The sequence below is a fragment of the Equus asinus genome, chromosome 21 (assembly GCF_041296235.1).
Source record: "Equus asinus isolate D_3611 breed Donkey chromosome 21, EquAss-T2T_v2, whole genome shotgun sequence".
In the NCBI taxonomy this organism is placed as follows: Eukaryota; Metazoa; Chordata; class Mammalia; order Perissodactyla; family Equidae; genus Equus; species Equus asinus.
The window spans coordinates 46,542,559-46,553,124 of record NC_091810.1 but is presented as its reverse complement, the minus strand read 5'-3'; the positions used below and the strand labels follow the sequence as shown (position 1 = coordinate 46,553,124).

Here is a 10,566-nt window from a genome sequence, read left to right as displayed (position 1 = left end):
AGCCAGCTCCACCTGCCCAGTGGACAGGCGGGGCATTGGCCCTGCCAGTCTGCCCTGGACCGTCTATGGTCTTGCTGTCACAGCTAGACAGGCCTCTGTAGTGCCCTGAATCTGACAGGTCTATGCACACAGTGGACACTGAGGCCTGAAGAGGAAAGAATTGCACACAAGCCAAGAACCTTGTGTTCCCGTGGCTCAGGCAGAGCTGGGGGAAGCTTGTTCGGAGTTTGGGAGAGGAGAGAATAGCTCAGGAAGCCGCCTGCCACTGGCCAGAGAGGCGCCTCGACCTGCCTGTCTTTGAGGGGACGCAAGCTGGCAAGGAGGCAGTATAAACAAGGGACAGGGGGAGGGGGGGCTGTGAGGTCTCTCAGTCCCGCAGAGCCTTGGGGTTCTTGGAAGCATCTCGACAGCTTCTGTGGAAGGCAGGGGATCAGGTGAGCCCCAGGCCACCACTTGCTTCACTCTGAGCAGTGAGTGTCACGGTGGTCTGTTTTATGTAATAGGCTTCAGCTCAACTCCCTTGTCAAATACAAGTGGAAACTGAGGCTGAGAAAAGGAGGAGAGATGGTTTGAAGTCACACAGAAGGTCAGTGCCAGGTCTCCATGTCCAAGGCTCTTTCTAGTATGTGGCAGTGACCATAATAGCACCTGCATTATCCTCTGGGACCCTTCTGAAAGCTGTGAAGGTTACAGAACATGCCCCATGCCCCCACCTCTCCTGTCCCTCCTTGTTTCCTCACTTAGTGGCCATGGCCAGTGACCAACCAACACCCTCCAAATGCTGGGGCCACATGGGCATCCTCTTTATTGGTGTTTCCCGGGTGCTGGTGCAGAGTCCCTGGGCTGAGGGGCCAGGGCTGTGGGAAAGGGGTGGCAGTCCCAAAAGCGGCAGGTGAGAAGATGGGTTCTGGCATAAAAAAAGAGTTCTTGAGAAAGCCTCCTGCATCTAGGTGTTGGCAGTGGCGAAGGGAGTGGCGTGCACTTCTCAGCCAAAGACACTCTTGGCGGGTCCGGCTTTGGGCTTCTCAAAGACGGTCTCAGTGCCAGTGCGGCTGCGGCTGAACACTGACGGGGCGGCAGAGCCCGCTTGCTCTGTGGGGAAGAGGTGTGGTCAGGGGCCCAGCCCGGCTTCCTAGGGAGGGAAGGCCCCCTTTGTGGGGAGTACCCCCCTGAGCCCAGGAGCTCTGGACTCTTAGAACTAAGGACCCACAGGACACTCCCACCCTGTCCCCCTCCTACTGACACACATCTGAGCCCCTCGCCCCCTACCTCCACTGCCTCAGAACACTTACCACACTCCCGCATGACCTGGTAGGTTTTAGACTTGATCTCTTGGTTCTTGGCCAGGTTCCCTCGGGCCCCCTTCAGGTCCTCCTCCTTCACAGGGGGGCGCTTCTTCTTCATGGGGGCTTCCTGAGCGCCAGCCTTGGAGAGCCCAGAGCCTCATCTTACAACCTGAGGCCTTGAGGCTGAGATCTCTTTCCCACCTGTGTGCCTTGGCCCTGAGACCCCTCTTCCCTGCTCACTGATCAAGCCAAGTCAAGGCTCCATTCCTCTTCCAGGAAGCCTTCCCGACTATACTCCACTCCCGCCCCTACCAGTCTCTCTGCCCTTCTCCCACTGACTGGGAACTCTGGGCCTGTGGTTGCTGTAGCCTCACAGTATCTGTCTGCCTGGCCACGTTCAGGTCTGGGCACAACAGGTGAAGGGGAAAGGGCCTGGCTTTGAGGCTGAATTCCAAAGTCTTTGGTGCATTCCAAGACTTGCTCACTGGGTGGCAGGGGGTCCCTTAGGGATTACCCATCTCCCCCCCAAATTGGCAGTATTTACCTTGTGTGTTTTGGGGTGGGAATGGGGCAGAGAAATCAGGTGCCCACGAAGTCAGAGTCCAAAGTCAGCACCCACCCATGGAGAAGGCAGCAAGGACAGCCTTCCCCTCAGCAGGCTGGTCTGTCTGTCCCTCCAGTGCCAGGGACATCCAGACCCCACCCCTCAGCCCCAGGTGCCTGTGAGTCTGAGGCCTTACTCCTTCCTAAGCACTGAGGGCAGGTGCGAGGACTCTCTGGCCCCTGAGCCTGGGCTGGTCTCCTGGGGAAACAGCCTACACCACTGCACAGAGATACAGCCTGCTGGGGAGATACCCGGGCGTAGGGTTCCACACCTACAGAGCCAGCCTCACATGCACATGTACACACACACGGCTATAAACACACGCAACCCCACACACTGAGTCACATAAGAAGCTCCCTTACACACAAAGATGCATACAGAGATCTTGCAGTACCATACACATTTTCCCCACCCCTCCAATCAGGGAATACCACCAATCCCAAGCTAAACAGGGATTCCTCAGCGTAAGCTGGGCTTCTCCTCAGGGCTGGAGTTGTCCTCCTTGAGCCTCGGTGTCCCAGAGCTCCTGTGTTTATGCCTGGAGCTCAGCACAAGACACAGCTGCCAGAGATGACAGTGTCCAGTTCTCTACCTCGACCCCCTAGGCATCAACACAGCCGGAGCTCGGCCCTCCTACCTGGGACATGGTGGGTGCTGTGGGACAGTGGCTCCGACGGTGCCTCTCGGGCAGGCAGCAGCTGGAGGGAGATCTGAGCAGCGACCAGCCCTCTGGAGCTTATATAGTCGGCGTGCCTGTCCCGGGAAGTCACTCCCCCTCCTGCAACAGGCTCCCCGATGATTCACATCCACGCAGCCACTGGCTTCAGAGTTTATTCTTGGAGATGATAGGGACTCACTGAGCACGGCCGCCTGGGGGGCTGCAGCCCTGGTGAAGGCAGACAGCTGGGGAGACCCTCACCCTTGGGAACAGCTGCTCTATTTGCAGGCAGGAGGGGGTGGGACTGGCAGTTACTTGTGTGTTTGTGAATGTAGGCCCTGGAATGTGTGTGCGGCAGTCTGAGCTGTACATCTGTGACAGTCCATCCCAGTGTAGGGAGTGTCCTTGACGAAAAGGAGGGCCCTGAGCCAGGCCGGACTGCTCTGAGCTTGTTTTCCTCTCTCTTCTATCCTTTCTCTGGATTCCAGAGGAAAGGGACCTTCCGTCCATGCATGGCAGCAGGGCAGAAGCTTTCTGCATTTGACGCTCAGGAGAGTCCTCTCATGGTGAGCTCAGGGGCCCGAACTGTGGACTCAGAGCACAGGGGCTGTCCTGGTTCACAGGTGGAGAAACTGAGGCCAAGGGAAGCCTGGGGGCTGCTCCATCTGAGTTTTTGCTGATGCCCCCATCCTCTGTCCGGCTCTCAGTGCAAGTTTAGCAAACGGATGAAGGAGGCAGGAAACCGCAGAGCCTGTGAGTTGAAGCTGCCGGAGGGCGCCTGGTCTGAGGACGTTTAGGTTGCTGAGAGAGGGTGAGAGTGAAGCCCGTTCCAGGAACTGAGCTTTGGAGAGAGGGACAGGCCCAAGGGCTCCCCTGAAGGTCACTTAGTTCCCCTCTGCTGGCCCCTAATAGCCCACGTGGCAGGACTCTAGGCCTGGCGTGGGTGTGGGGAATGGATGTGGGTAGGATGTCAGGGCCTGGCCCGCTGGATCAGACGTACCCAAGCTCCTTGTCAGTTTGTGATGGAGATTATTTTTATCCTTGAAGGCTTCAGGCATACAGAACCCAACCAGGCACTGACATTTGGTTATCCCGAATGCCACTCCACTGCTGTCATACCTCAAACCCCACCCCAATCCCCCCTGCCCGGTCCTGGCCCCAGGAGGCCAACGTGAGGACTGCCAGGCTCCATCTGAGACAAGTGCTGACATGAGGAATGCCTTTGGACAGCGTGGGCACAAACCCAGGACTCTCAACAGGGGTCAAGAGGCACTGAGGGCAGGCCGGGGCTGTGAGGGCCCCGCTGTCAGCTCCTGGAGTGCTTCAGCAGGGCCCCCTCAGCTGGTTCTGCCCAGGGACACACCTCCCCTCCAGCCGTGTGGCCTCAGGGACAGGATGTGGGGTGTTCCCTCCTCACACTCCATCTTCTCAGCAACACTGGCTCCTGAGGGGGAGGGAGAGGAGTTCTGCTCGCGTTAGCTGGAAAGTGGAAATGGCAGGAGTATGTCCTGTTTTCCTCCACGGATTCTGGCTCCTACGTCTGCCATTAGGTGATGGAAGGTTCTTTCTCACTGTTTCCCGGGGAGAACCTTCTAACTCACTGGGGAAATTTTCTTGACTCCACTAAGCTGTTTCAACTCCAGAGAACACACAACCAACAACCACAAAAATGATGGTTTCTTTTTTAAAAACTGTAGTAAGATGTCAAACTTTATTGTAAACCATTTTACAATGTAAGTACATCATCTTCCCTTTCATTTCAAAAATGTGTTTCTGTGAATTGTAACATCACTGACGAAACGTCCCCACTGGGACGGCAGCAGAAGCAGGCCATGGTTTGCTCACACAGGCCTGACTTCTAATAAACGTCATGAAAAGACAAATCAAATTAAACCAGCTCACCCACCCACCCAGGAGCCCAAGATGCTGAGAGCAGTCAGGCCAGAAGGTCCTCATCAGGAGCAAAGCCCTCCAGAGCTGCCAGTGCATCACAGGGTAGAACAGAGGGCTCTCCATACCTAGTCGGAAGTGTGTGAGACTCTAAAAGCCAGTCCACACCCTGCAAGGTGGCTGCTCTGGCCGATGGGAAGTTTCCAGAGCCATCTATGTTGGCCTGGCTACCAAAAGCCAGCAAACGGCAGTCTGGAGGGCAGAGTGGGGTTGCCAGTTGGCTGCTGTTCCCTCCAGGCTCCTGGGCAGCCTGCAGAGAGGGACTCTGGGTTGCAGCCCAAGGCCTACGCTGCTAGGGGAAGATAGAACTTGGATTTGTGCCTTTACACATTTCCATTTAGAGGCATGACAGGTCGACATTAACCCATGACTCTCTCTTGCCAGGAAGAGGCACAAGTTAAAGCTTGAGGCAGGAGGCCACCGGTGTGTCTGAGGGCTAACTGATGGGCCAGAGACCTTCACCTTGCAGGTTTTGGGCTGAGCAGACCAAGAAGCCACCCGGGATCTCACCAACATCCCTCCTTGCCATTGTCAACATCCCACTGACAACAAAAGGAAATAAGGGGAAGAACTATCTCTTCCATTCGGATATGACAGTTCTACCTCATCAGGTTACTTCCATGTTACAAGAAACTTGCCTGTGACCCTGACTTACAAGTTTCCATTATGGGTGGTTTGGCTCAGACCCAGACTGGACAAATAAGATGGATGGCGCACAGTACCACTGTATCCAGTTGGTGTCCCACGGTTTCTCAAGCATGGTGATGCCTGCCATGTGGCCGGGTGAAGAGCTGCACCTTGTAAGGCACCTCGGAGTAGGTGGTGAGAAGACTCATCCCAGGGAGGGAGGACAGCTCAGGAGGAGTTCTGACCACGGCCCTCTGCATCTGCTCACTCTTGGGACAGTGCACCACAGAAAAGCTCTCAGCGACTGCAGGAGGCACTCCCAGGGAACAGAAACTGTGCGTGTGCGTGCACACACACACACACACAGACACATACACACAGGACGGTAAAGCCAAAAATGTGAGGCCGTGCTGTCCAGGCCTACACACCACAAGGCCCTCTATGATCAGACACCCTGTTATACATCCATCCCCTACTTAACCAGCTACACAACTGTCACTCAGAGACTAAAGCCCTTATTGAAAATCAGGATACAGGGAGAAATCACCATTCGCTCGATATCTCTTTGTCCCCAAGCCCACTGCCCAGTAGGCTCTGGGATGAGCCTTGAAATGACAGATCATCTGAGATCTAGATAACCCATAGTTTGCATCTTCCACAGACTGTGGCTCCCCAGCCCCTGTCCCTGGTTTGGAAACATCAGGAGCTCAAGACTGAAAGTGAAGCTCTGATTCTGAGCTCAGGAAGGTGCAGGAAACAGGGCTGCGGGCGCAGGTTGTTCCAACCAAACTGAAACAGGAGGGAAAAGTAAGGAGAGTCAGTGATGCCACGAGAGGCTGATGTCTACTAGGAACGATGTCAGTCCTGGTCTTCCCAAATACTGATTCTCTTGGCAGGAGACAGTAACAGCCAGGTGTGTGTGTGTGTGCGCGCGTGTGCGTGTGAAGAGTGGGAAATGAGCGCAGAAGCGATGGGAGAGCTGGACTCCAACGTCACGTGCCTCCTCACCTCGCCTCGCCTCTTGGGCTGCAGATACCCACACTGGCGGTCACCCCTTACTGCAGTTACAGGGCCTGGCTCCTCCCAGCCCTCTGGCTTCTGGACTCCTCGAGGAAGATGGGCTGAGAAGTCCTCCCCAAGGCTTGCCCCACCATGTCCCAGACAGGTGAGACCATGACAGGGAGAGGACAGGCCCAGGATGCCTGCTTTAACAGCTTGGCTCACATGCCACAATTCAGACCCCATCTGCTTAAGTGAAACATGCCTTTATGTAGGTCTAAAAAGAAGGTTCTAGGTTGTGTGGCCTCCCTGCACTTTCTTACTTCCAGCTCGTACCTTAGTGGTGAGGTTTTCTGTTCTAAACTTCCATGGCTGCCTCTGGGCTGTGACAAAACACTGGGCTGCTCCACGTGGCTGTTCCCACAGCAGGGCAAGTACCAGGTCAGCCCCTTCCCCTGCCAGTCAGTAGACTCCCAAAGACACAGGGGCCTGTGCTCATGCTGAGGAGTGGGGGCCACTGCCCAAGGAGGGGACACAAGCTTCTATAGAAGCACCTCGTCCTGCCTCTGGAGGCAGAGAACGAGCTCTCACACCTTGACCTGCTCCACCCGAGCCCCCTACAGCTTTGGAGGATGTGAAAAACAGGACCCCTTGTTCAGGCAGGTGTTTTCCAGACAATTGTGCAAAACAAGTGGACAACACTAAGATGACAGGCACGGGGCAGCCTGACAGCAGGTTCCCAGTGCTTGGGCCAGAGGCTGGTTCTGAAGGCTGCACCAGTGGGAGGCACGGAGGCCAAAACCACATTTTAAACTTCAAATCTGGAGGCTCTGAAAAGGCAAGGAACAAACAGGAGTGGCCTCATAGTCTCAATTTCTCTGGACACAAGGACCTCTTAGGCTCCCTTCTTGGTCACATCTAACTAAGATCTCTAAACTGCCAGCAGAAAGGCCAAGGAGCTGGTGGGCCCTGGGCAGAGCCCTGCCTGTCCCATATGCACTGGGGCCCCGATCCACGTTCAGACCAGCTGTCTCCTGCTCAGGCTTGACCTTCTCAGAAGCATTGGCTTTGTTGATTTCAGGTGAGGGCCCAACTCCCTTCCTACCGGAATAATTTACCTAATTTTACTGTAGATTACCTAACAATGTTCCAAATAAAAAATTCCCAACTTTTTCCTCCCACCAGTTCACATACCACGAAAGGCAAACAAACCCATTTCTTTGGGCATTAAAAAGAGTTTTTAAATACAATAGTATGAAAATATAACTTAAAAATATAAAAGTCAACAGCATACGGAAGACTTAAAAATCTATGTTTTGCCCATTAGTCCCATAGGAAATAAACACATACTCAAAAAACGGTAACACTGTGACAGCTCGTAAAACCGGCTTTAGAAATCAATAGTTACAAAAGCCATTTTGAGTAAGAAAGCATTGCGATTTCAAACTTGGTCAATGAGTGACTTTTAGCCCAGAACATGTTACATCTTCACACTTGCTGAACCTTGGGGAAAGGCTCCCCCCATGGTCTGTGTGTGCGTGAGTTCTCTTCCTCAGTGCCACCGAGCCTGACACGGGGCAAGGCTTCTGGGTCCCTCACACCACCGCTTGGGACAACAACAGACAGAACGCCTGGGTTGCATATTTGGTCAGTGTTTGTAGTGCAACTGAGTGGGACCTCCAACTGCCACGGCCCCCTCGGCGCTGGCTCATCGTCCCCCTCTCAAGTCACAGTAGTCTGGGAGTGGGCAGAGACAGCAAGAGGAGTGGAGGTAGAAGAGGAGGGGCAGAGAGAGGAGGGAAGGAATGACGCTGCGGAGCGACCATCTGCTGACCTGGCAGCCGGCTGGGCCCCCAAACCTGACCCCCGGCAGCGGAATGCGTCATACAGGCAGCCCAAAGCGGTGCTTCTTTTTCTTTGCAGGCTTCAGGGGGGTCAGTCTGCGGAGGTCCTCCTCCACGTCGGACTCCTCCATCTCGTCATCGGCCGAGATCAGGATCTGAGGCGGGGGAGAGGCATGGCCTGAGTCACCACCAGTGGTGCTGGACCCCGGCACTGGGGTGTGAGCCCCTCCAGGAGGACTCAGGTCTGGGGTCTCTTTAGAAGAGGACGATGGAGGCTCCCTTTCCCGAATGAGACAAGCTGGCCCAGCCCAGGCCTCATTTACTCCAAGCACATTCACGGGCTACTGAACTCGCGCTGAGCTGACGTACCCTCCCTCTGCTAATGCTCCCCACTTCTCCACCCAACTGCCAGCTGGGACCGAACCCCAGTCAGAGCAGACTCAGCAAGCACCTGTGGCCTAAGGTCATCCTGGCAAAAAAAGCCCAATCTTGACCCATGGAGTCCCAGGTCCTTGAAGTTGCTTTAGATACAGCAAAAGTAAACTGAAAAGCCCTATTCAAAAGGAAAACATCTGTGGGGCACACACAAGGCAGGGGGGATTTCAGAGCGGCTGCTTTCAACCAACTTTGTAACTTCTGAAGACAAACAGGAGCCCTTCGCCTTTCTGAGCCCGGGAACAAGCCAGCCATGCAGCCAGGGCATCAGGGCAAACACGTTCATTCAGCCCATCTGCCACACCACCTGCCTGGCTCCTCAGACCTCTGAGCACCAGGGAAGGACTGAGATAGCCCAGGTCAGGATGGAGAGTTCCGTGCTGCAGGGGGAACTCATTCTATTCCAGGGGCAGGGCGGTCTCACCACCTCTCCCTGGATCACTCCCTTGCAGGGCTTGATGCCTTCAGCCTCGGTCCCCTGATTAAACCACCTGTACAGACATGTCTGAGGAATTCCTCAGTCTGGATCACCAAGAACCCTGCCAGTCTAGCTCAGACCTTTGCCTGTATCTCATTGCTTTTATTTTCTTTTTGAGGAAGATTAGCACTGAGCTAAAATCTGCCGCCAATCCTCCTCTTTTTGCTGAGGAAGACTGGCCCTGAGCTAACATCCGTGCCCATCTTCCTTTACTTTACATGTGGGACGCCTGCCACAGCATGGCTTGACAAGCAATGCATAGGTCCGCACCTGCGATCCGAACCAGCAAACCCTGGGCTGACGAAGCAGAACATGCGAACTTAACTGCTATGCCACCGGGACGGCCCCTGTATCTCATTTCTTGTCATCCTCCCCTCCAGAATACATGCTGCTCTGGCCTCAGTGAATTTCACATCACCCAGATGCCAAATCACGTGACCGTGATTGTTCTTGAGTGGTTGCTTCCACGTTGAATGCTGTTGTCATTCACCTAACGTTCACCAAGCTCTTACAAGATGACAGGCCTGTGCCAGACTCTAGGGACACCTAGAGAGGATACGGACTTAACCCTCTGTCCTGCCATCTATTCAGCTTTCAAAACTCCCTCCAGGATGCCCCCAGGAGTTAAACAGACTGTCCCAGGGTCCTCGCAGGTTTTGTTGATGGCTTAATCTCAGAAGTGATCAGAGTGTTACAATGAGCTGATCAGGCACTTGCCTTTGCCTCATCCACAAGCCTGAAGGCCTCACGGGGGAGACATCATCTCTGCCACTTCTGTAGCCCTGCCTGCAGCGCAGAGCTCAGCATACCGTGGGAGCGGAACAAAGGCTTCTCATAAGGCAGCGCAGCCTCACCCCGCAGCACAGTGGTATAAAGTGAGTGCTGCTGGCTGCCCAGACGCGTAGCCTTGCCTCCATGCTCCCAGTTATGACCATCAGTCTCCCTGAAGTCCAAACCTTTGAACTTAGGAGACATGAAAATAAGGGGAGATGAGGCTCCCCCTTGGAGGTCTGGCTACCCTGCATTTTAGAAGTTTCCAGTTGGCTTAGCCAACACCTCCCTTGCTCTTTAGTGGTGGGCAGGGATCCAAACACCTTAATGCTGGAAGGTCAACGATCAGGCCCATCAGAGTCCTAACTAGTTTCCCTGGAACAAGACAGCTTCTCCCTTTCCTGTCCTTCTCCACTGATGGAAGGACTGTTGGAGGCAAGCCACCCCCACCAGGTGCTCCACCTCCCTGCCCTAGGCCCATGGGACAGCAGGAATGGGTCCCAGCTTGGTTGGAGCTGTCAGCCTCTTGTCCCTCTCGCTGCCTGGCGTTGAGAAGACCGAATGCAAACACGACACCAGAGACCTCCTTGGGTCAGTGGCACAAGGGCTCGGCCCTACCTCAGACTCTGACTCCTCATGGGACGCGGCTCTTCGGTAGCGGACCTTGCTCCCGTTCCTGGAGTCCTGGTTGGCTCCCCTTTCTTCTAGTTTAGCTTTCGTCCTCCCCTTTCTCATGAGAAAATTATCCACTACCCAAAACATCAAAGCCTGTGGGGAGGAAAGTGCAGGTTACTCTGGGATAAGCCACTTGTGAAAGCAAAGCAGAGCAGCCCCATCCCCTCCTTCCCACCCCGATCCCAGATTATAACATCCAGAACTCATCCAGTCCCCCTGCTATCTCTCAGAAGCTTAGA

At 54.7% G+C, this 10,566-nt stretch overlaps 2 protein-coding genes across 4 annotated transcripts in view; both read right to left on the bottom strand.

Moving 5' to 3' along the window:
• Positions 1-779: 779 nt before the first annotated feature.
• MUSTN1 (musculoskeletal, embryonic nuclear protein 1) lies at positions 780-3,381 on the bottom strand. Its single transcript, XM_014826571.3, has 3 exons — positions 2,528-3,381; positions 1,293-1,425; positions 780-1,092 (listed from the first exon to the last, which is right to left on the bottom strand). The coding sequence occupies exons 1-3, from the start codon at positions 2,534-2,536 to the stop codon at positions 986-988; spliced, it is 249 nt and encodes an 82-aa protein (XP_014682057.1). The 5' UTR covers positions 2,537-3,381; the 3' UTR covers positions 780-985.
• Positions 3,382-4,228: 847 nt separating this feature from the next.
• Positions 4,229-10,566, bottom strand: part of STIMATE (STIM activating enhancer) — a 55,687-nt gene continuing 49,349 nt past the window's right edge. For 2 of the 3 annotated variants that reach the window (XM_070493751.1, XM_070493752.1), the window contains 2 exons: positions 10,271-10,420; positions 4,229-8,123 (listed from right to left, as the gene is read on the bottom strand). In XM_070493751.1, coding sequence (XP_070349852.1) covers positions 8,007-8,123; positions 10,271-10,420 — 267 coding nt within the window. In that variant the 3' untranslated portion in view covers positions 4,229-8,006. The remainder of the gene's footprint in view (positions 8,124-10,270; positions 10,421-10,566) is intronic. The other variant, XM_014826569.3, reaches the window with a different exon arrangement.